The sequence below is a fragment of the Betta splendens genome, chromosome 9, assembly GCF_900634795.4.
Source record: "Betta splendens chromosome 9, fBetSpl5.4, whole genome shotgun sequence".
Taxonomy (NCBI): domain Eukaryota; kingdom Metazoa; phylum Chordata; class Actinopteri; order Anabantiformes; family Osphronemidae; genus Betta; species Betta splendens.
In genome coordinates, this window is record NC_040889.2 from 8,280,608 (window position 1) to 8,305,905 (window position 25,298).

Sequence of the window (25,298 nt, forward strand, 5' to 3'; positions counted from 1 at the left end):
GCGTCCTCCCACTGGGATCTCAGACATAAGCAGTGTGTGTCTTTGGCAGAGAAACCACCTTACTCGCCTCGCTCCTTTCCTTTAATATCCATTTATTCTACCTGAGCCCTTCCTTCAAAGCTCCTACAACCTTCATTCTCACATTATCCCACTTCGCCTCTTCACCACCTTTCCAGTCTCACTCGGTTCCCTCTTCACCTCCTTGTCTCTCAGCCTCTCATGTTGGTCCCTTAGAGGCACACAGCCAAACAAACACGTCCAATCAGCACCGAATCACTAGCTTTCAGAGTGCCATATTTAGAGTTTATGGGGAATTAAGGGAACATGGCAGTAACAAAGTGATGTAAATCCCAGTGGCATGTGTGAAAAATACCACTGAGTGTAAACACATGACTAGTGAGGTCATGTGTTTACACAGTTAGCGGGGTTAACCACTCTGTGACTTGCACGGGGGGGAAACAGTCAGGGCAGTGTGTGGGTCACTTATAGGCCTGCTGGATTTATGCTTGTGGCTCAGAGAGGCGATGTGTGTTGAAGTGGGGATGGCAGATGCGGAGGGCAGCGTGCTGAGCCCACGCTGGATGGCGGCCACTGAGCGAGAGCAGGTCAGTATGTGGTAATGATGGAAGCGAGCTCTTACCTCATAAAACAGTCACTGTGTCCTTACATGGCTATTCACCATGTGAGTCACTGTTCAGATTGGACGGACTTCAGAGATGAAGAGAAGTATTTTTATTTCTAGAGTAGAGTACAATGCAGTCAGACTCAGACCTCTTCTGATTATTTACTGAACTATTACAAAATTGTCTATATAATCTAAAGGAAACAAATTGACAAGTCAAATCTGGGTCAGTGGTTGACTGCTAGGTCATTCCTCCCAAAGTCAGACTAAGCCACATAGCTGTGGATGGCCTGCGTCCATGTTTCCCACCTGAATGAAGCCGTCAGACAGCAGCACAGTCTACGCTCTGTGTCATGACTGCAGTCGGGAGCGGTGGTAATTGTTTAAGAGTGCATTTATAGAGTGTACTCTTTGTGCCTCCTAATCAGGAGCACACTCAGGCATTTACATACGAGCCTCCCAGGATTTCTCAGGAATGTATTACAAGCGGTGCGAGAGGACAGGGGAGCAAGATGTGGACTCCAGTGGGCCACGACAGCGTTTTCCCCTTCACGTGTCAGTGCCCTGTTGTGAGGGGCTGAGATAAGTGGTGGGGTGCGAGTGATTAGGGCTGAAGATCAAACGCACAGGGAGGCCCACTCGTCCCTCAACACTAAGGAGATGTGGACGTCAACGATTTGTCAAAGTAAACCTACAGATGATCAAGTCTATCAACCTTCATAGATTCGATGTGTTTTTTGGGATTCATTGCAGCATGCGTTAGGTAATTTGTCAGTTTTTCCTCTCTGTTCTCGAGCGTGGGTCTGGAAAGGGGACAAGGAGAACAAAAATATGGCCCCGGAAAACCATTTTAATCAGACAGTGGTCCGCAGGGACAGAGGTTGGCATAGGAGAGCTCTTTACTTCATCAGACGTCTGCCAGTGGTGATTGGGAGAAACACTCAGTCGGGTTTTTATTGAATAACCCCAGCTATGTTCTGGAGGGGCTTTACTGTAATAGAGCAGCTCTATGAGCGCCAAGGTGACAGCCAAATGGTACTTATTAAACCAAGGGCTGATTCATGCTATAGGCCTTGCTGCAGTTTAACCTTCTTGGACGCTTATGGTTCGGCTTCGATGCGAAAGTCCAGTCAGAGTTTTATGTCTCCAGGAAAAAAAATGCATGCAATTGTCCTCTAATCAAATAACAGAGTGCACAAGCGTCCCATGTAGGAAAGTAGACGAGTCTCTCAGTGAACAGAGACACTACAGTAATTCCCCGTCATTCATCTTTTCGTTTAAGCTGTAATATCTACTTGAACCATGTCGGCGCTCACTAGTTTAGATCAAAGCTGTCTTGGAAATGCGCATTAGCACCTCAACCAGAACGGCCCCTGAGATACCACGCTATTCAGGAATAATAGCTGCGTGTCCCATCGTCTCTCCTTATTTACCCAGTACACAGTGCTCGGCACAAATTGAGCATGACACCTAATGGAGTGTGAGCATGGATTAATTGCCCCCGCATTTAGACTAATGGCTCCTTCTCTTCTGATTAATGATGACACATGTTATGCAGAGGAGAGCACAGCTAGAACATTTGAGAGTTTTATTTTAGAATAATATACTTGGATTACAGCTAGTTGATTAATAGTTGATTAGATGATTAACTAATTAGACAATCAAATACTTTTATGACGTTTTAAGCATTAGCCCCAAACATGGATGATGTGCATTCACTAATCACCTAAAATAAGTATGCAGCTACTTGGTGATTCTGGTTTAGGTACTTACGGCATTTATATAAATTGTGCTGACTTTTTCATGAACTTCCTTGTGTTGAACAATCCCTCTGATTCAACTGGAAAACTCCAAATGGCATCTTTCAGATCAAATGATCAAAAGTGATGTCATCTGCTAATGACGTGAAAGCAGTGTCTCTTAACTTTCGTTTTCATCTTACATGGGCTAAATTATTTCTGTTATTTTAGTTTTAGTTACCCACTAATTCTGGATTAATAACGCAAGTAACAGTTTAAGCAATTGTTGCTGCTTAGTTAGGTTTGATTTGATTTTGAAGAAGGTATAAATATGATCCAGTAGGAGGGATTGGACGGGGTGTTCCCCAGTCTGGCTGGCCTCATTAAACCGACCCTAATGAGAAACAAAACACCCAGACGCCCCCCTGAGAACAATAGCTTCTTGTTGTCAAAGAGTCTGCGTCCCATATATGACGGAGTCTGGCCTGTGTCCCAGCAGATTTTATTGGGACTCGCAGTGCCCGAGTCGAGCCCCGAGGCTCGCGGTGCCACTCAGTACTGTGACAGCCACCTGGGAGACCACCTTGGAAAATAGGCCCCCATTAGTTCAGGTTAGACTTAATGACCAGTAATCATACACCAGCCAAGCCAAACTGTGTAAAAGGGCTGTGGGCAGGTCCGAAATGAAATACCAGTCAGTCAAGCTCCGAACATAAACACGAGGTGGGTGGTGGGTGAGGGCGAATAGGTGCGTAATAAAGGTGCATGTGGGAGCACATGAGGACGTTAAGGGTGTGTGCGTGTGTGCGTGTGCGTGTGTGTGTGTGTGTGTGTGTGTGTGTGTGTGTGTGTGTGTGTGTGTGTGTGTGTGTGTGTGTGTGTGTGTGTGTGTGTGTGTGTGTGTGTGTGTGTGTTTTAGAGCACAAGTGGCTCAGGTGGAGGAGCAAGATGAGACGGGTGGATGCCTACAGTAGCAGACAGATTAGCACCAAGGGTGTGGGGGGGATTCTGTGGTTTAGGCTTTATTCCCATTTAGCTCTGCTGCTTTGTGAACCAAATCTCATTTCCGGTTTTGCCATCAGTTAAAAAAAACGCTTGCAGCCACCTCAAGTGAGCAACCAGAGAAGCCTCGTAAGAGCACCGCTCAATTATTTACAATTTCATGGCTGTCTGAGATATGTGTTATTCTAATAAATTTAGGATAAGGAGGCTTAAATAGTGCACATATATTAACCTCTAAAGCTGAATCTGAGCCTTAATTTACTGGTAAATGCTACATCATACTAATGGCATTCAAGGATGAGTAGTCCGTGGTCTGGAATTAGCTTGGGCATCAGAAGTAAGACACTTCAGCACTTAAATGGTTTGGATGGGCCCAAATCAGCCACTGAATGCAATGACTGCAGCTGCAAATGGCACACAGAGGAACACAGAGGAGACAAAACAAAGAGGGAAGAGGCTTGATGATGATGAGGTGATGGAAATGACATAGTGTACTGTACACATGCAGAGTTAAGACTATCTTAGGTTGTTAACCTAAACAGTAAGAACCGACAGCCATGCACAAAAAATGAAGCTGAAGGAGAGAGAAAAGAGACACATTTTCCACAGGATGCTGATATTTGTTGGGATTTCATCTTGCCTGACTGAAGGAGCTCCACATATCTGGCTCTTGGCACAATATCTGTCAACCAGAGTAGATAAACTGAGATTAAGACTAGTTTAATCTGCAGAATTTTGTGCTGACTTGTGCAGTGCTTTGTGGAGGAGCTGTGCTCTTGTTTTTTATAATACAAATGCCTGCTACAAATCCTTCTTGTAACTTTTGTGCCTGCCATATGCTCTTCGCATCCTCTGCGCCTGAGAGAAGTCTTGCTGTGAAATTCATGAAGCTCGGCATCAAATTCTGCCTCACAGAGGCAGGAATACTAATCCATATCTGCTGGAAGCAGTATTTATAAGAGAAATGTAATAAAGCATCAAAAGGTGACATAAAAAATCCAGCCTTAAAGTATTCAAACATATTTTATGAAATAGGAAATGCTTTAAGTGAATGATGGATTGTGATATCACGTGTAAAGTAAAGTTGATGTAAGTGTGACAAAAGTCATAGCAGACACAGGAAGTTGCCTCAGCTTTATTGTCTGTTTATAGACTCCTGCTCAGTTAGATGCTGATATCTGCCTGAGGAAACAAGCTAAATATGTGAAGGTTTCACTTACAAGGACACTTATGTTTGTGAGAAACCCTGAATATAAATGTAGGTAGCTTTAGGGAGTCTATCAGTGTTGGACAATGTAATCTAAACCTGATTGCCTGTTTAAAACCAGCAGTTATCTTCCCTTGGTCACTGTCATGGCCACTGAAGCCCATTTATCAGACGTCTGCGACTGCGAGGCAGCTTTTAGTTTCACATCAACCGTTAAAAAGCCTGGTTCGCTGAGAGCGTGTCAGGGCCGCATGAACACCCAGAGATGTGGTAATAGGGAGAGAGAGTCACCGGCGTCGGACGGAACAGGCCTCGGTGGCTCTCCGTCACCGCTCCGTTTTCCGCTTGCGCAACATGTATCTCGTTTGCACATTCCCTGAAGGAACGCGTCGGATTCCTCCCAGTAACGCCACCTTTCCACATCCACTGTGACTAATAGACCCCGCGGGTCAGGTCATCCCGCTCGCCGTCCCACCCACGGCACCACCCACTCCCTAATCTCCTCCCTATCTCTCTCCAGGAATGCAGGCCCTTATTTTGAAAAATACCTTGTCACGTAATACCCTTGGAGAGCCTGGCAGCCCGCTTCAAGAAATTGGCACTGGGCCACATGATTTACCGACCTGTGTGTTAAAGCGAGGCAAGGAAGATAAAGATTTGACATATTGGAGAGATTTAAATAGATGTGTCCTCCGTGAATGGGACTTTTACTGTGTTTTCCAGATAGGGCATGCAAAGAAAGCAAGCTCGCACACGGCCTGCGTGGCTTCGACAGGCTCTCCGGGTGTGGGCCATTGCATCATGCGTTTCAGCCTCGCTCTACCCTCGTGTTTGTTTCCATGTAAGGTATGATGGGAAGACATCCTTTATTAGAGCGGTTTGAGTCAGCCGCATAAATCACTCTGCCTTTTCTGCTCTTTGTTTTTTATCTTTTCTGCCGCGCGGCTGCAGAGAGCCATACATCCACCGTGACCGAAACATGACTTTTATAGGAAGCGTGTCCCAAATGTGCAGCAGAACAATTTCCTTTTCTTTTTGTGCCAGGGAGGAACACATCAGGAAGCTCTCAAGCCTTATGAGAAATACATTTTTATGCTCTGCCTAATGTGCAGCAGAGGCCGAGAGCGGCTGGGGCTCAGCCTAATCATGTATAGTGTAACTTACCGTATTAGTCAGTGAGCTTTATTAAAAGGGTTTAAACTCTCGCTTGTGGCCTTTTCACTCGGACGCGCTGTGATTGTCGGCGTCTGGCTATAAGAAGTGAACTCTTCTTCCCGTGTCACAAAGAGAAGTTTTTGTGAGATGCAGAGGTCATTTCTGTTCCATTTGCTCCTGTTTTTATCCTTTTCCATTCACTTCTGCTTTATTGCCATCAACTGGATAAACTGTTCTCTAGCTGCGTTGGAGGCAGTAGCGGTGCTTAGACTAAAGCCCAGTATATATCCCCGGTCAGCCCACTAGTAGCAGATTAATGTCCTGTTGAGGAGACGCAGACTCCTGCTTGGGCCTCATTTACTCTGACAGAAGGCAGGTGTCAAGACAAGCTGTCCCGAAGGAGCGAGATGAGGCTGCGTCTCCCCCTCGGAAACGGTGAGAAGCAAAGGATGAGAATGGGATTCATGACAAACCAAGTGTTTTTGTGTTCAGTGCAGAAAGAGTGTTTTGGCTTCGAATGAGGAAAAGTTCTTCACGTTTTTAAACAAGCAATAACTTTATTAAATGAGGCTAAACGTGGCGCGCCGTTACTACGCTGACAGAAATTCCCTAAATTCTTGATTTGACCCAGTTTTACTGACATAATATATTACTGGCTTTGAATTAATACCATTAAATACTAAACCAAGATGTTGTTTCTTGTGTTGCGTTGAAGATGCTATCAGCTCCCTGTCTTCGTTCAGCAGCTGGCCGTCATTACTTATTTACAGTCCCATTTAGTAGTAGACTTTAAAGATATCACAGTGAGCCCCGCGGTGCTAGACGTCTTCACAATGTCCTTGTCTATTCATCATAACTCGGCTTTGTTTTGACAGGAAAATGACAAGGAAAATGTTTATTTATTTATCATTTTTGTCTGGCCTTGTTTGAGACCATTAAAGTCTAATTTTGATATGGTCTCCGTCGTAGCATGTATGTTTTGAAAGCAGATTTGATCTCAGATGAAGGCTTGACTCCAACGTCCTTGTGGATTTGCGCAACAGACTGTTAATATCGCATGTCAAGCGCAGGGGGTGCATATTTATTGAGATTATTTAACATTCTGTGTATTGCAGCAGAATGTCTGATGTGCGTTTTTTTTTCTCAAAGAGACGCTTACATAAGAGGGCTGCAGTGCTGAAAACTGAAACTGGCTGGATCCTGAGCAAACAGGGGAAGAAAGAGACAGGACGGCTTATTTATCACTTTGATCACTGCTGGGCAGCGATGCAGAGATTCCATTTTATAAAAGCTAGGCTGTCTTCAGAAGGGATATTTGATGGTTTTAACATCCATAACTCAATGAGTAACAACATCAGGATGCTAATGGTATTAAGTAAGTAATGTATAGGCGCCACTGCAAGCAAGCGGATGCTAAACCTCATTAGTCTGTGCAGGATAATTACCCAAAGAAAAACATTTTTATACTCAGTATCGGAGGAACCCACTGACGGGTTGATAACCTTGTTATACATACTTGCATATAAAGTAGTTATGGCTAATTAGCCAAAATCTGGATGTAAATGTGAAAGGCACAAAGTCGTCCCGTTCCTGTACTTTAAGGCAGTACATTAAATAAATGCAAAGGCATTAATATGGTTGATTAGAGATATGACTTCTGTCCAAGCATAAACAAATATATACTTTGTAACTTAATGTCTCATAAACCTTTTGGCGAGAGGTGAGCAAGCATAAATAAAGTGTAAAACGGTGCTAGTGAGATGAAAGACAAGCGTTGGGAAACTTTAGTGAAAACAGAAGCTCTGGTGTTTGTTATTTATTGCTTTGTTCTGGGCTGGCTGCAAAGTTCTTTCCACCGTCCACAAGTTTTGGTCGGAGCCCCACAGCTCGCACACACTCCAAGATCATCTGATAAGTTTCCTGTGAAATAACATGCCCACATGGACGGGGGGTTTTCTTCAGCGTGATGATGATGATGATGATGATGATGATGGCAGGAAAATGTCAGAGCCACTGCATGTAGCGAGGACCAGATAAACCAACCATAGGTTGAGGCTGGTGGTGGTGGTGGTGGTGGGGGGGGGTCCTCCGGCACAGAGTGCACCCCCGAGCTCATGTGAGGAGGTGAAGAAGGCCTTTGTGTGTGTTTAAAAGCAAAACGCCGGCGCGGCCAAAAAGCTTCCGCTCGCGACGAAGTTGGCCGAGATGTCGCGGCAGGTCCGACATCAGCGCGGGTCACGCTGCTGTGAGACGGGCCGGCTCTGTGGCCACTGTGGAGCCAGTGGGAGAGCTCTATCTCGCTGTGCAACCCAGCAAGCAAGAAAACCTTTTCCTTTTTTTCTTTTTTTTCTCTCTTTTTTTTCTCTTTTTTCCCAGTTTGGTTACGGGAAAAGGCAGCATTTTTTCCTTCCATATTTGGTCATATGGAGCGCTGCCAGTGAGCAGTAGCCTTTTGATGCTGTACAAACATCCCTATTTTGTGTGGGATTTGTACTTTTTGGAATGCCCTTTCTCCAATTCGACTGCATTGTGGGTGAAGCATTTAAAAGCATTTAAGCAGGGCCAGTCTTTTAAAGTCCTAAGACTTCAGACTTCAGAGGAGGAGTATTGGTTCAAGCTGCTGCTTTATTGTGTTACTGATGATCGGAGCAGCAAGACTCAAACTCCGAATGCAACATTCCCGTCTCAAACCGACATTTGACAGTAGCTCAGCGTTCGCAGCGATCTGCAGCCGACTGCCGTGTGGACTCTCCTCAGGCGCTTATTTCATTTTGGTGAATTAGATCAACAGCTGGCAAATGAGAACGCGCCGACTCGCGTTTAGCGGTCGACTGCGGAATCCGCTGAAGCTGGGTTTAGCCCGATCCCAGTTAAATCGAGAATAAAGACGGTGCGTTTGAAGTTCGAGTCGAGCGTCTGTCGGGGCGAAACCTGCTGAAAAGCTGTGAGTATCAGATGATGGACGCGGCACGTTGGCGTCGCGCTTTCCTTCGCTTCAGGCGTGAGGTTGGAGGACGCACAAACGCTGGTTGTGGCTGTGCAGGTGTTTCCAGCACAAGAGGAGAGGTTGTTGCACATTCAGGGCTGAAGCGCGATGAACAGCGCAGAACTCACGTCCATTTGTGGGACGGTATTAAAAGAACTGTGAGTCACGGTCTAAATATATGACAGATGACAGTGTGCTCAAAGTTCAGCGAGGTTATCGCACTGGCTGTGGCAAAAGAAAACACAGGATTGAAGAATGCTCGTCAAGCCAGTCGTTCGTCTTTATCAGCGCAGCACGAGCTTCGAACGTATCAAACCATAATTTCTGTTCCAAACGGGACTTATCGTTTTTTAAAGAGAAATTAAATGCACGCTATTTGTTAGTAAGTGAAGATTAAATCATGCTGCTTGGGAAAGTAAGATATTGTCATGCAGGCTTTACTCTGAAGGGCTAATTCGATTAGAACACTTGGGGAATGTTTGGCCATCGTTTCAACTGGCTTTGATAAGTAATTACTAAAATCTGGGAACGCTGCAACAAATACTGTAGTGGAACTTCAGTGTGCGTCCTCTTTTGTTCCCCCTTTTAGGGATTTAAGCTAAAATGGAGTTTTATGTGCCACGACGTATTGATCTTTTCATTTAAGCTGCTGAAGGCGTATTTCGCACAACGAGCCAAAAAAACGCAAATGTAAATTGTAGTAAATTATCCGTTAAACCCCTGATCTTGGCTTTTCTCACTGGTCTGATGTGGGTGTGCCTTAGTATGCGGTCACATACTTCCATGCAATAATGGCAGTTTACAAAATTGAAATCAAAATGTGTTGAGTGACTTCCCCCTCGTTCACATATGTTTAAAAATATTCTACATTCCAGTGTTGATGTCGGGCCACTGTCGGCTACATAGTCACTCGCTGGGTGATAAACTGTGGTTAATCCCAGCAGAGTGTAGTTTATCCTGCTAGCAGCCTATAAAATATAACGCATTAGAGGTTTTTCCTGTGTGTGTGTGTGTGTGTGTGTGTGTGTGTGTGTGTGTGTGTGTGTGTGTGTGTGTGTGTGTGTGTGTGTGTGTGTGTGTGTGTGTGTGTGTGTGTGTGTGTTTAAGAGGACTAGGACCAGTCAGGCTGGGTGTGTGTTTTTGTCTCAGTGTGTATGATTCACAGGGCACTGGGAGGTGTTAAGGAATGCGAACCATTGTCTGGGAATGTAGGAGTCTCCTTTTTCTTCACCAAATGGAAAGTTGACATCTTCTAACTCTAGGTCTTTTCCCTACATCGATGTTCAGTTTCCCCTCCCTGGCTGTTTTCCCCCTCCAGTCAGCACAGCTGGAGGCCGATCACCTTGTCCCAGGGTCACTTATGACAGCGCATGCGAGGCGTTCAGGGTCCCCGGGCCATTTCTGCGCCTTAACGCTCAAGAATGTTGGCGCTGCATTTCTCTCGCCGCAGTGGCATCCGTTTCTCAGGTTTGCCTGTGAATATCACTTGCTCGCGCTCAGTGTAATTTTGCCTCATTGCGATGCCAAAGCCACACTTTCAAAAAATTTTGCTTTGGAGGAGGTTGAGCGCGAGTGGAAAGCAGATGGTATTGAGATTGGCTGTTTTCTGTGCAGCCCAGGATATATAGTTGCAGCTGAAGACGTCCGCTCCACAACACAGGCTCCAGCGGCTGTTATTCACGCCGTGACGCGCAGATGCTGATGCTTGGCCTGCTTCGTAGCCAGCCCTGTGTGTCTTTATGGGGCAGCTCATCACATATTGTGCTGTGCAGCTGTTCCCTCCCCTGCTGGATTTTGGTCCAAGACATCACAACCCAGTAAAAATGAGTATGTCAAAGATTTTTACTTTTGAAACCAGTATTGAGTCGCTGTTTCAGCTAAATATAAATTACTTATTGAAGGTTGGTTTCATTATGCCAAGGCAAGTTCAGCAAGCACTGCTGGATACAAGCAACAGCGTTGGTAGTAGTTCCATCATCATCATTTATTCCTACTTATGTCTGTACTAACAGAAAACAGTGTATGTTAGAGGAGGAGAGAGGAAGAATGAACAATCTCAGCTAAAATATTTTACAGTAAAATAGGAGTCAGGCTTTGAACGGCAGGCGGAGGAAGATGACAGACGAAGCCGAGAGAGGGACGAGCAGAGACGGAAGGCGATTCTTGGCCTTTCCGCGGCAGGAATCTCCAGTGCATTGATGAACGCTCATCCACCGCATCCCGGAGCTGTGAACGGGCTAACGCGCGTGAGACGAGAACCGCCACCACCGGGCCAGCTCTCCAAACACAGCGCTGTAGGTGGTGATGGATCTCACACGCGTGCATGTAGCGCGTGGCGGTGACCAATCGTTTTACCCCCCTCCGTGCCGAAGCGCTTTCCACTCACACACGCTGCACAAATGAAGAAATGTAAATCTTGTTTGGTAAATACTGCTCCCGATGATGCGGCGCAGGCTGAACATATTTTAAGCGCCCTGTCAGGCGGATCTCAGGAGGCTCCTTACCCCTGCAGAAAACGTTCAGTTTACCCAACTCAAACTGTCCCCAGAGCCTCAGCCAAAACAGCTGTTAGCGAGCACTACCTACAGGCACGCGCTATCACTCTCCCCCGCTTTACTACAGATGCTTTATCTGTGTGATAAAATAATCATAAAAAGATGACTTTTACTTTGCCAAAGTACACAGACAGTATATAATAGAGCAGGCTGAACCACTAGATTTCTGTACTTGTCTCTATTCACACATTCTCCTACTTTTACAGCCCAGCTTTGACCACTAGTGGAGCTGTGAAGCAGTTTTTACTGTATTCCTACACACCAGAGTGTGTCCTGTGCTGCTTAACGAGGTTAATTGACCGGCTCTGCTTCAGTAGGTTCCTTCCCCTCCACAGTCTAACGTATGTAGCCTGTTGCAGCTTAAACAGGCAGAAGAAGAAGAAGGCGGTGATGAGAGCTAGTTCTAAATTGAGTGAAACACAGAATGTCAACATTCTTTGTGAGAGAAACCACCAGAGTTTCTCAAAGCTCAGCCTGTTAGACAAAGACATTTCAGTAGCGAGGCAGAGACGAGCTCTATGCATCAGGCTGGTTTCCCGCTGCGACAATAAAAGCCTCTGATTTGTCAGTATGGGGCGCAGCCCTACATTTTCTGTGCGGTTGGAAACAAATCGGTAGGTGAACGCAGCTGATGTCAAAGCTTAAACAGGGGTCGCTTCGCTCAGTGCCTATTTTGGCTCTCAGACGTTTCTTCTCCTGTTTGAACTGCGTATTGTTTTGCAGCAGTCAGACCACACTCGCTGTAGCAGTGGAGTGTCTTTATGCTAAAGTGGTAAATGAAACTCAAAGATGAGCTTGGTGGGATCTCCGACATACCAGGCGCCGCAGCAGGCGGGCAGAGCCGTTCTGTCATTCATGCAAAGGCTGGAGAGGCCGAGCCCTTTGTCCGTGCTGCTTTCACATTTCACATTACCCGAATGCCTCTTTTCACCTGGCTCCTGCACAGCCGGACATTTGACCTGTATTCTTCTGAGATGAATGGGTTCCTCTAGAGGCCGAGAGGAGAGCAGCAGGACTGTCTTTGCTTCATTCTAGGCACAGCCCTAGTATTAGCTTATATTGACATGTACCTCCACGCTAGGATTTGTGCTGCTACAGTTAATTAAAGCAGCAGTAGTTTATATCAGGGGCTGTCTGGGCCTGTATGAGTCCCAGACGCCAGAACAGCTGATGTCTAGTCCCCCTTTTCTTCCTGTAGTTTATTAGAAAATGTGTAAGATAAGTTGTTATTGCAGCTTTAATGCACTCAGGCTCCTCTAAATGCTAACTCCTCCAACCACCAGCTGCAACCACTGTTCCCTCATTCGCGGACCTCTCAGCTGGTGAGAACATAACGAGCGAATTTGAAGTGTTTTCATCGTTTATCACCGCGTTCGCTCCCTTCACTCACACGATGTCGAGGAGTCGCTTATAACTGGCATGTGACCGTATAATGCGGAGGGTCTTTAACGTCCCGTCTGCTGGAACCAGTGGGTAAATAGGAGCATTCCTTGCATAGCTCCGTGGCCATAATGTGGAGATTAATGTGTTTGTCTAAAAGGTTTGGAGCGGATGATTGCTGTGAATCTGACCCAAAAGCCTCTCCTGTCACAGAACGCTAAGCCGGCTGAGTTAGAAGCATTTCACCAGGGCCCAATATAGATCCATTTCTGGCCCGTACTTATTACGCACCACGGCTCAGCTCCTAGACATTTGCCTCGTTTAGCTGATAGGGGCCCATTGTTTTGCTGTTTTTAACCCTAAGACTGTGTGAGAATGTAGGGGCATTGTCGGATGGTGTAATCCCAGTGGCTGGCAGGATAATATCAACTTGGCTTTTAAGGCTCTTTAAGACACTGGCACTTAGACGCTGGGTTCTGTGCCAGGGTCTGGCAGTCTCGACAGGTAGTAATTTGACTGGTAAATGTGTCATTATAGCCATTGTGGAAGGTTGTGGCAGACGGGGAAGGAGAACGAGGGGGAGGAGAGGAGGATCGAGGCAGAACGAGCCTCTATCTGGACGCCGGCAGCAGTCAGGAAGGAAGAAGAGGCTTTACGCTCGACAGGCTGAGACAGGCTCAACTTGTAGAAACTCTGGAAAATGTCACAAACTTGTGATTTCTGGTTGCTCAACTTTATGGAACGCTGTCTCTCTCTCTCTCCGTCTGGTTTCTTTGTTGGCCCTTTGCAGCACGTGGGTGGTCCGTCCAGCGATAACAGTTTTCTGCTGACGAGGCAACGTGGCCGAGTCGCGCTCAGGCTCGGATTAATTGAACAAACCGTATTCACACATCACAAGCACATAATTAAACCTGTGATCAGCTCGTTGATAAACCCAGTGATCGCTGTTTAAGAATTAATTGCTTGTCTTTGAAGTGATGTATAACAAAAACTGAACATCTAATGAAAACGCAGTCGCCTCAGCATAAATCATACATCACTCGCAAGAATAAGTCCATTTTATGCTGCCGGGCCTGCAGCGCTAATAACTTTGTCTCCCTCGGCGTCGTTGGTCCTCAGAAGTATGCGATTAGGCCGCTGATGTTTGGAGGCCTTGTCGGTTTTAGTTATTGCTCTCATTTTGTCTTAATTACACTTTTATGAATAGCACCAACTCCAGGTGCCAATCGCCCCCTCCCCATCTTTGCAAATGACACTAACCGTGCATCTAAACAAGGAGACTGGATCTTTGTGGTATTTAAAACAGCGCTTCCTCGCTACAAGTCACTGTGTTTACTATATGGGACCACGGGGGGAGGAGACTTAATGAAAAGGATGCAGGAGGGCGAGCGAGCCTTTGGGGGCATCCCTCGGAAACTCGCTCCCTTTCCTGTCCACATCTGCATGCTCATTATTGTGCCTAGGATTGCAAAGTCACGCATGCAAACCCTAGTTCTGCAACCTGCATACAGATGTCCTGCCCGTGCTCCACTTGGACAAAGGAATGAGGCAGAAAACGCGCGCGCGGCACACAGGAAGCTGCTCTCGTCCCAACACGGAGTTTAACCGAGCTGACATGTCGATAAACAGCACAGGAAAAGTTAGCAGCACAGATAGGGAGAGACCGGGGGTGGAGGGGGGAGGCAGAGGGGACTCAGGGGAAAGAAGGAAGGAGGAGGGAGGGACAGCTAGCAGGGAGGGGATAGAAAAGGCTTTTGGCTTTTCTGTCGGCTGGCGCCAGACTGTGGGAGAGTGTTACTAGAAGCCGCTGCCTTCAGTACTGTATACATGCTTGGGGAAGACATCACGAAGAGCTGGAATGGTGTGAAGGAAAAGGCAGAGCTGGAAGGGTAACTCAAGGTACGACAGACGCTGTTGCTGTACTTTTTCCAGATTTGTCCTGCTGCGCTTAAAAGCATCTTGTGTTGTTCCTCACTTGTTGAGTTCCTGCTGAGGCTCTGCCATAAATCACCAGGTTGTAGTGAAGGCCGGCCTTTTGTTCTGGGAACCATCCCTTCCTCTCACTTCTGTGCACATGGGCGCCGGTGGCGGCGGAGCGGGATCATAGATGCATGATGGGAGGCTCAGCAGCTCCTGGGTGGTCTCAGCGCTAACGGCATTGTCAGTCACGTACCCCAGCCGGGTATTTTTAGCAGGAGCTGCTCTTGAGTGGTTGCGTTGACTTCCTGCCCCCCCCTCTCAAACTTTGCCGCCGAGTTCAGAGTCGTGGTCGGGCCTGTGGTCTGAACACAGGTGGTGTCAGCAGGTCGACGAGCTTTGAAACAGTAACACACACTTAGAAAAGAGACTAAACGCTGATTATGTTGAGATATTAATGTTTCCTACTTTTAAATCTGCTATTTAGATGCATTAATATTTCTGCTCCCTGAAGATGCTCGCAGGAAAGCGCGTTCTTCTCTGTGTCCCGTTTTCCTTGCTCTAAGTCAGTTAACGTGTTTGTGTTTGACCGTGTCATCCCACAGGGCACGATCATGGAGGAAATGGACTTTGAGCGGCGCCGGGAGCTGAGGAGGCAGAAGCGGGAGGAGATGCGCCTGGAGGCTGAACGGTCAGACTCGCTTCTCTCAGGATTGCGGTGTTTAAACAGTCCCTTCTCCTCAGTAGATGTGTTGCGCTGGCAGCCACATTGGACCTGCACTGATCTCACTGTGTCGCAGCTGTGAAGCTGAGAGCACCGTGGGTTTGCCCAACGAGGCCTCGCCAAGTCGGAGGAGGAGCACGCTGGCGCTAATGGCCTCGTCCCTCCTCTAGGTCTTTAAAACCATCGTTCAGCAAATATTGGCTTCCTCAGCCACGACTCTAAGAAAAAAGGGTTGATAAGAAATCTGATAAGTAATGCGATGACCTTTAAGTGGGAATGTTCAATCATGCCCTCCCTCCCACTTTCCAATTTTCTCTCCCAGATACCATGGCCTTGTGAACTCTCTTTGATGCAATGGAGGAAATTGATTAAACTAAAGTTCATTTCAGCAAATTGAATGAGTGGTAACACGCCAAGTGCAGTAATCAGAAATAGTAAAAGGGGGGTTTTATTGTGAGAACGTGATACACAGCGTGCCAAGGAGGCGTTTTATAGGAGCTTTTTACAAAAGTCTCTTCATCTGTGCCGCGGCCCTTTCAATTAAGGATGAGGTAGATGTGAATACAGATAGTGGCCAAGGTTACTCGCCTGTTTGATGTATCTGTGAGAGGCCTTTTATGAAAGCCAGCTTCTCCATCACTGATGAAAAACAAGCAGACATAAGTCTGATCACTATGAAATACGTAGATGTTTCTCTCTGATAATTGCTTTTTATGAAACAGTGAGCAGCTCTTACTTTAGGGATGAAAAGCCCCTTTGCTCAAGGTTAAATGTTCTTCTAAAAGAAAATGCCCGTCATAATGGAGATAAAATCGGTAATGGAAGTCGGTCAGGTCATTCATCCAGACGTTGACAATGACGTGCCTGCCAGCAGAATACCAGTACGGGGGTTAATGCAGACGTACCCGTGCAAGGGTCCTTTTACTCACAAACTGAACCGAGAAGATCCAACGGGGAAGACATGAGAACGGGCCGAGAGCGAAATGGAGCGAGATGTAAACACGTTCACCATTTCCATTTTCAGCTCGGCGGGAGTTTGGTTCGTGACTGTTTGTTTGGTCGTAGCAGCAGTCATTTCAGCTGGCAGACGACACGCTGAACCTGTTATTTATAACGGATAACATCTCTACATTGTTTCCATGTCTGCCAATATATTGAAACAATCAATATTTACACGCCCCTGTGGTCGGACTAGTCAGAACCACATGTCGAGTCACCGGCCCGGCCTCCCTTCAGCCGGCGCTGGGAGTGCAGAGAAAGCGTGGGGCTGTAGGAATGCCCAAGCCTTGGCTGTTAGTGTTTGCTGGCCAGGTCTGTACGGGCCACGTCCTACAAGCACACAGCAGTGTGAGGGTCTTATGTTAAGTCTGTGCATGTGTGCATGTGCACAGGAAGTGAGGTTCTGTGGGCAGGTAGGTGTGTGTGTGCGTGCGTGCGTGCGTGCATGTGCGTGCGCGTGTGTGTGTGTGTGTGTAATTGTCCATTAGCTCCACATTAATAGTGCAACTGTACAGGTATGGCACCGTCTGTGGCGTCGAACGAATGCAGTTTGCTGTTGCTCGTGGGTAAATACAGTATATGGAAATGTGTCTTTTACAATAAGCTAGCTGACTACTGTGCGACTCCACACTTGGTGACAGTTGGTGACAAGTGCAGTGAAGTGGCATTAATGTAACAAAGCATACAGTACTGGTCAGCACCCACTTCCCTGTTCATCTGTGTGTGTTCCCTGTGGGTCACACAGGAAGTCTTCTAGCTCTGAGGTTTTTTTCCCAAATACAGCACATGGATGTGGAATTTTCGGGTTCAATGACCAAAGGGTGTTTACGTCAGCTTTGTACTATAGTTCCCGTCTCCATCATCCCACCGTCTCTGTCGTCCCCGGCTCTCGTGTGATTCCTGCGAAATGAAAACAGTAATCCTGGAAATCTGACGTTTCTTGTGAGACGTTGGGGACGGTGAGTTGTAACTACAACAAACCGACAATAACCTAAACAAAGGTACACACCTAGTTATTAGTGAGATTTATATGTTATGTGGGTGGAATAGAACAGAGGAGCAAGTACAGTGAGCACGTCTCTCTTTTCCGTTTCTCCTCCTCTCTTCACATTTATCCATCATCATTTTCAAGCCTCAGTTGCCTGACACCTAAAGCTTCAGCGCTTCCTTCCTCCTCGTTCTCTTTATTATTCTCTACATCTGTTCTGGTCCCGCTGCCCCAGAGACCAGGAAGGGCAGAGGAAATTACACCCATCCTCTACGAATGAGCTGTGCCAAACAATCCCCGCCCTGGGCGACCGGACCGGACCGGACCGGCCCCGACCCCGGCCCCGGCGCTGTCCTGCATCAGAACCCGAGGCGGAGGAAGGGAGCGGTTGAGCCACGTACCGCGTGTCAACTTTCCACGTAGACTGGATCTGTGCGATTATGGAGCGGATTTCACTGCTGCACTTTGCACAAAAGCTGTTGAAATGTGATATTTACCTTCTAAATAATTGCCGCGGCACCTCATTCGTCCGCGAGGTCGAGGAACCGAGTCTGGGGAACTGTATCTGGGCTGTATCCTTGGAGCCGGCCCAGCGGAGAGCGGCACGGGGGGGTGAGGGGCTGGTCGTGGTTCTGTGGGCCGGCAGTAGGAAGGGAAGCGGCCCAGAGGCCAGCGTGGGAATGGGTCAGCATTTCTGACAGCGCCGGCCCCCACCCTCCTTCCTCCTCCCTCTCCATCCTTCCCTCCTCCTCGGCGCTGCACTCGCCTCTGTTCACAGCAGCGTTCCTCTTTCCCCTCCCTTTTGTTGCAAAGGAGGGGTGAAGAAGTCTTTTCTCATGGGCTTCTCCCAAACTGTTTTCACTGACATTTCTGAGATATTTGGCCGCAAAGAAAATATTTGGACATATTTCTCCCTAATAGGCTCGGCGAGGGCCTGCGTTACAGCAGTCGCCCATTGTCTTGTGTATGCAGAGTTCCTGCTTAAATTAGCTTTACTGTACTATGAAGCACATGTAAACTCAAGAAAAGTGGAATTTGTCTTTATGTGTAGCAGATTTTTGGTTTCCGTTTCAGTTCGTAGTCTCCGTAGCTGCTGACGCACACTGAAGGCTCGTGACTGCGACTGTGCAGGAAAAGGTGTCTTCTCCGATCAGATCTGCTCATTACTCTTTTTTCCATCGTGGTTCAGGCCCTTTCCATTGTCGTTTTTCATTTTCCACCTCTCCACCATATCCTCGCTCTCCATTTCAAGTACTATTTTCTGTTCTTTACCTCCTCCCTTTCCCTTTCAGTTCTCTTCTCACATATCTGTACTGTATATGCCAGTAGTTTGGAGTGGGGGGAGCTTTGTTTGCGTGTGCATCTCCTACCCAGGCCTGTGATTGACAGGAATGCTAATTCAGCTTTTAGGACTTTGTTCTTCTCTCCTACTGAGGAATCTTTAACCCTGAGATTGTCGCTATCGTCACATCCACCAAAAACTCTTTATTCTATTCTTAGTTGTCGTTTTCTCGTTCTCATGACTTTTGGTGCTGTTTCTGGGACAGTACAATCCTTGGGGAGCAGAGTCGGTTGTTTCACTTTTCTTTTTTTTCTGGCGTTCATATAAACAACATAGGAGTGTGGCATTTTAAACACCGGTTGATGTGCTTTTTACAGACAAACTTAATGGAAGCTAATGGAAACATGAGTAGAACAAATAATTTTAGGAAAACAATTTTGAATGCAGTAAAAAGATAAAAAGTAAAAATACCAATTAAATAAAACATTGGATTAGACAAAGATTATTACCAATTTTCCATTAGACTCTTGCTGCACATTTTTTCTGTGGGTACAAGTGTCATTTAATCCCATACAGTAACTTTGTGTCTACAGGAGCTGGGGTTTTGTTACAGCTTGGTGCTGTAATATTTTGAAACCTTTAAATATATAGCAACCAAAAATAGGATAATGACCCGTTGACTCAGCCTAAATATTTAAAAATTATAACCTTGTAAAAGTGCAATTAATAGCAGAATCTACGTACTGGATTGAATTAGGCAGCACAGGTACCCAATAAAGTGATTGGTGAGTGTAGATCATCCCAAAAAGGATGCCTTCAAAAGGATACGCTCATCTGTAAACCTGGCTTGACTTGGTTTGGTCACAGAAACAAAATGAAAACGTATTAAGAGAATCAATAAGCCGACAGACTACACAGGAAAATTATAAACACACAGGCAAAACTAATTACACATGAACACGTAAAGAATTAGGGACAGGGCACTCGGAAATGAACTCTACAAAATAAAACCTCCAGACCGGAAGTCAATCTGCTGACATTATTGATACTGTAATGCAAAATTCTCAAAGTGTAGTTTGAATCTTAATTTTGGCAGTAGTTGCAGATGTTATCTTATCTCATTTGAACACGTGTAAGCATTTCCTGAAATTACTGATGTCACCGTCCCACAGGTCTAGCCTGGGCGTTAACTGGCTCATCTGTTCTGTTATGACAACATTCCTCATGCGAGAGCAGTTAATGGGAGGCCGGGGTGAAGCGGAGGTAAAGGAAGAGGGAAAACAGCGTTCACAAGCTGTAAAACTTCACATAAAGCTGAGCGGCTTCATCACAGCACCACCACACGCACCGCAATTAACATGCACCAGCACGCACCGCCGGCCGGCCGACCCCGAAAGCCGCACTGTGCCTTTAAGGAGCCAGACACGTAGGCGACGGAGCGACGGGAAGGTTAGTCAGGGCGACACAGATCGCAGATGTGAGAAGCACAGCAGTCGGGGAATTGATTTAAAGACGTCCCGTTAATCGTCCCTTGTAGCGCCCACAACGATCAGGAGCGGCCCCAGACAAAGGCCTGAACACGCTGCTTCCAATCAAACGTAAGCACATAAATATACGGTAGCTTCCCTGCCGAGAGCACTGGGAACGGTGGAGTCATGTTCAGACGCCACACCCGCTGCCCCCACTGTATTTAATAAAGACCCAGATAATCCGCTGCAGGTCTGTTTTGGCTTCTGCCAGGGGGGTCATGGATGTTAGCTTTGTTGCATTGATTTGACTTTAAGATGAAGGAAGTCTTAGTGTTTAACACAAAAGTATATGCCTTATGTCAAAGTCTTAGTAAGAAAAATGTAGCTTTATTTTGAAGAGTAACACTAGAAAACAAATGTTTCTAACGCAATTTGATACAAAATTGATTTATATTGTTCAGCCTTTTTTCATTATCTCCACCCATAATAAAATTAATCTCTATATTTAATGTGATCTTTATTTCTCATAGAAACAGATTTTTGAGAGGCCAGTGCTTGTTTTGCATGCGTGAGACACTAACCAGAACCGCGGGCCTGAAACTCTTTGGTGTCTTTTCCCCCTAAGCCAAGCGAAGTCTCTGGACAGAGGTTTTATCAGCTCGTGAAAACTGCAGCCAAGATAAGAAGTCCTAGTTGTCGCACAGCTGACAGCTCAGCTCAACAGGAGAGAAAGAGGGAGAAACTCCAGCAGGTCTGGTCACCGCGATGATTGCAGTCGATTTAAAGAATTGCCTCACTTTGAAGTCTCCAACTGTAAAGCTGCACAAGGAAGAGGAGGAGGAGATGAAGGGCAGGAAGTTAAAGATGGGGGAAAATAGAAAATGTCTCTGCGTCATCACTTTCTCCCTTTCTTCTTCCTCTGACGCCCTCAGGTTGGCGAGGAATGACGATGACGAAGAGGAGGCGGCGCGCGAGAGGAGGCGCCGGGCGCGCCAGGAGAGGATGAGGAGCAGGGAGAGCGAGGAGCCCAGCCTGCAGCCGGAGAGCCTGGTTCTGACCAACAGCCACAGGTAACAGCGCCACAGAAATTAATAATTCATAATGCCGCATACCTCTAATAGTATGATTTCATTATGTTCTCTTAGATTAAAAGCATTTGTGATTAAAATACTTTATAGCCATGTTGCTTAGTTGGCCTCACTTTGGCCATTGTTAAATGATTAATTTGTTTCACATTGGCGAGTGAACTAAGCGTCGCCTACAGCTGTCAGTAGCCAGCTTGTGATGTCACACTCGTCCATCAGGGACACAAAAGGACTAAATGGAAGTTTCTATGCGTTGAGACCATGAGGTCAGTCATCTTTTGGCTACAGTGGAACCAGTGGGTTGCTCTGACATCCAGTAACACAGGCCCTTCTTTGTGGTTATGAATGTTTCCTGTCTATGAGCTCTAAGATAGATCCTGGGCCGGTCAAACAACGAGGGGATTGTGCAGGAGGACATCGAGGCAGGTCCTGACGGCCATTGTCGATTGTGTAAACGCAAGGATAATGTTTGCCAGACGTTTGGGTCTGAATAGTTTGAGTCACGCTGGTTGGAGAGATGCGCACGGTGTACTGAGAGGACTCAGTAACCAATGGATGGATTCCCATTGACCTCAGCGTAGAACACTGATGTCATGTTTTTACTTTGGCTGCACAAAGGAAGCATGTGTATATGCTTTAAGTATAAAAGAATGTTTTTTCCCAACAGCTGTAGAAAACGATTCCGTGTTCTTGTTCAGTGTACTTGGTGGTTTTGTATTCCCTTCATTAGAGATCCTGTTCTAAACAGGTCACTCTGTTGCATTTGTACATTATTAGTGTATATTACTTGTATTTATGCAGCCCTTATGTGTCTCAGAGGGCTTTACAGACAGTTTTGTCAGAAAAGTGTAACAGTTGTCAAACACAAACGTGGTTTGTATGTATAAAACAGATAATATATTGAACGTAATGAACTCCCTCCTGAACAGCTATGGCTCTCGGCTTTCAAGGCGTCTGCAGCATCCGAAGGCCCCACAGTCACATGTTTGTCTGCTTCTCTCTAGCGTTACAGAGACCGTGTCCATGAGCAGCTCCTACGGTGGAGGAGCCGACGAGGACCAGGCCCTGCTGGACCGCATGGCCAAGCGCGAGGAGCGGCGCGAGCGGCGCATGAAGGAGGCGCTGGAGAGGCAGAGGCAGACGGAGCCCACCGCGACAGAGGGCGCGGACAAGAACGACGAGGACGAGGAGAGGGGCAGGCGCAGGGGTCGTTACCGCGACGACGAGGACGAGGAGAAGACGCTCGCGTACAGCTCGCGCAGAGAGGAGAAGGTGCAGGAGGAGCAGAGGGAGGAGGAGGAGGAGCTCACTCCCGAGGCTGGGGAGGAGGCAGACGAGGGCATCGATGAGGAGGAGCCGAAGGTGGAAGAGTTGGAGGACAAGCCCAGGAGAGCCTACTTTAGAGAACAGGTGATTGTTTTGCATCTATTTTAGCATAATATCACATTTCCGTAGTCGATAGGTCCTTGAAATGTCACGCCTGTTTCTGTAGGAATCAGCTGAAGAGCCTAAAATGCCAAACGAGGTACGGTCATTGATTCAGTGATTTCCTGGTGCTCATCCTTGGGCTTTTATGTCTCACAACCACGGCTGTGACCCTTTTTCTCAGGAGCTCGGTGATGGAACACGTTCAGTAGCCACCGAGCGTTCAGATCAGGCTAAGTCAGCAGATTCTGAGCGCGGGGAATGTGCAGTAGCATCACAGGAGGACGATACTGTCCATTTATGTAATTCATCAGAGAACAAACCTGTGTCACTAGGAAATGACACGGAGGAGGACAATGGGGTATCTGAGACACTGCACTCAGAGGATAATGAGGTATCATACATGTGGTAAGAATGTGTGTGTAGTTGTGACGGTCCAGAGTCTGGGTAGCTTCAGCGTCTCCACCCGTAACCATAGAGCTCCCTGAAAGCGCCTTAAGCGGGGCGACCGACCCTGGCGTTGACGCTGAATTTACCCGGACGCCTTGTGTCATCACGGCGTGGTTTGCACCGTTTGCAGCCTGGTGGTAACTGAGCCTGCGTTTACAGGGTTTCAACGGCAACGGTAACGCTTTGCTGCACAGAGTGCTCACAGTCTTGGTTTGGTTTTCCCCTTTTCTGCACGTCTGTCACCTCAGCGGCGACGCGTCACCTCCCAGCGACGCCACTCCAGAACAGAACCACTGCTAAAATATGGCGCTTGGACTATAAAAAACAGAAAGACATTTGACAGAGCCACTCCCAGGTTGATCCCATGTGCGTGCAGTCGTTCTGGAGTGGACGGCGTGCGATGTGATGTCCCGTGCCGTTGTCTTCTGGTTGTGCCTCCCCCCCCCCTTCTGTCAGACTGCTCACCGCCCCCCTGGTGGCTGTCTCTGTGTGGCTGCAGGTGAGCGAGAGAGGCGGGTCCGGGCGGGAGAGGGACGAGCAGAGGAGGCAGAACGGGGGCGCCCACGAGGAGCCGGCTCCCAAGCAGCACAGGAAACCCGAGAGGACCCTCAGGTACGAGACGAGACGGGACGCCACCTGGTTCTCACCGCGAGGCCAGAGTCAGCGATCCACACTTGTGATGAATAATTCACAAAACACTGCACTGTGTGTAAAAGTATTTAGTATTTTGAAGTTTCGTAATGTGCCGACGAACAAGCGTAGCGGTTATAGACCACAGGGATTCTACCTTGTTTCTATTTACAGCAGCGCTTGCTTTATAATTTAGCCAGTCGTGACTCTCTGCACTGAAGCAGTCGTGAAGAACTACTGCAGTAACTTGACACTCTTGACACAAAGGTCAGCTGAAAAGATCAACTCAACTAACAACTACAGATCTCTGTTACTTTCCTGAATTAGAAAAAATGAACTAATCCATAGAAAAAGGTCCTGGGCACCTGCTCTGCTCATATTATGGGATCCTATTATGAAAAGGCTGGATTTGAAATCGTAATTGTTGTAATAATAGTTTGCCGTGTTTCCATTTGCCGAGCGGCCGGTTTAATTAGACCGTCGCCGCGTGCCGCTCGCGTCAGAGCGGGAACGCGGCAACGTCGCCTGGGGCGTCTGTAAACTAATTGAAACAGGCATATGTGAAGCGGTAAACAGGCTGCGTGTGCTCCGCGTTCAGCCGTAACAGCACCGATGGGTTTCTGATGCGGGTCACCTGCGGAATGAAGCCCGAGACGCTGTAGAGGTGCCCCGTGGTTCCCAGCGTCTCAGAGTGTGTGTGTTTAAATATTCAGGGCGTCTCAAATGCCAGGCGTTAACCCTGTGTTTCTGCCTCCGTGCTCCCGGCGCAGCCGCGGCAGCGCCCACTCCCCCGAGGCCGCGGGCGACGACCAGGACGACGGCGCGCGCCTGGAGGCCGAGCGCAAGCTGGAGGAGCTGAAGCGCCGCCGCGACGACGCCGAGAGCGAGGAGTTCGAGAGGATGCGGCAGAAGCAGCAGGAGGCCGAGGCGGAGCTGGAGGAGCTGAAGAGGAAGAGGGAGGAGAGGAGGAAGGTGCTGGAGGAGGAGGAGAGGCAGAGGAAGCAGGAGGAGCAGGAGAGGAAGGCCAAGGAGGAGGTAGGAGTTCAGCCCTAGTGAAGCTTCAGGCTCCTCCGCGTCTTCATGTGATTCATCATTTCACTGCGCTCCCTGTTGATTCAGCCTCTGCTCCCGTGTGAGGTGACACCCATGCATCACCCCCTATCGCCGCCCGGCCTTATCGCTCGTCTCCTTCGCCGCTCGCTATCGCAGCTCAATCTATACGGGTCCCGTCTCGCGCGTCCGTGCGTCGTCTCCTTTTTCTCATTACGGCCTCACGCTTACGTATGTGACGCGCGATAACCCCGTGCCGCCCGCGCGTCCACACCTGCGCCCGGTGGCGCGGCGCCATTCGTTTCCCCTCCCCGCCGCTTCCTCGCTGCCACGGCGACCGGCCGCCGTTGTTGATCTTGGCTCCGAACGCTGTGGCCTGTCTCTTCGCTATCTTCCCCTGTTCTTCTCCTCTTGTGTGATGTTAATGAGGCCTTTTGGTTTGTAATTAAAAGATGGCCCAGAGATACAGAGAGACTAATTAACCAAGGCAAGGCTACTGGAGAGGGCTGATATTCTGCCAAGCACCAGTCCTCTCCTGAATACAGTACAAACGCTTCATACATTAATTGTTAGAGGAAACAAGAGAGTTTGTGGCGTGCGTGTGCCGGCTTTCCAAAATGGTGGTTTTGTCCT

General features: G+C 47.6%; 1 protein-coding gene across 17 annotated transcripts in view; it reads left to right on the forward strand.

Annotated features, from left to right (window-relative positions):
- The window catches only part of cald1a (caldesmon 1a), a 224,633-nt gene that overhangs the window by 192,316 nt on the left and 7,019 nt on the right, over window positions 1–25,298 (forward strand). For 12 of the 17 annotated variants that reach the window (XR_008695500.1, XR_008695499.1, XM_055511184.1 and 9 more), the window contains 7 exons: window positions 15,169–15,254; window positions 20,958–21,095; window positions 22,115–22,520; window positions 22,603–22,635; window positions 22,720–22,929; window positions 23,485–23,597; window positions 24,386–24,650. Coding sequence is in view for 15 of the 17 variants with exons in the window: in XM_055511184.1 (XP_055367159.1) it covers window positions 15,169–15,254; window positions 20,958–21,095; window positions 22,115–22,520; window positions 22,603–22,635; window positions 22,720–22,929; window positions 23,485–23,597; window positions 24,386–24,650 (1,251 nt within the window). In the remaining 2 variants the exon portion in view is untranslated. Of the gene's footprint in view, window positions 1–527; window positions 606–14,388; window positions 14,546–15,168; window positions 15,255–17,983; window positions 20,777–20,957; window positions 21,096–22,114; window positions 22,521–22,602; window positions 22,636–22,719; window positions 22,930–23,484; window positions 23,598–24,385; window positions 24,651–25,298 lie in introns of those variants that run through there. The other 5 variants (XM_041072524.1, XM_029160265.2, XM_055511192.1 and 2 more) reach the window with 5 other exon arrangements.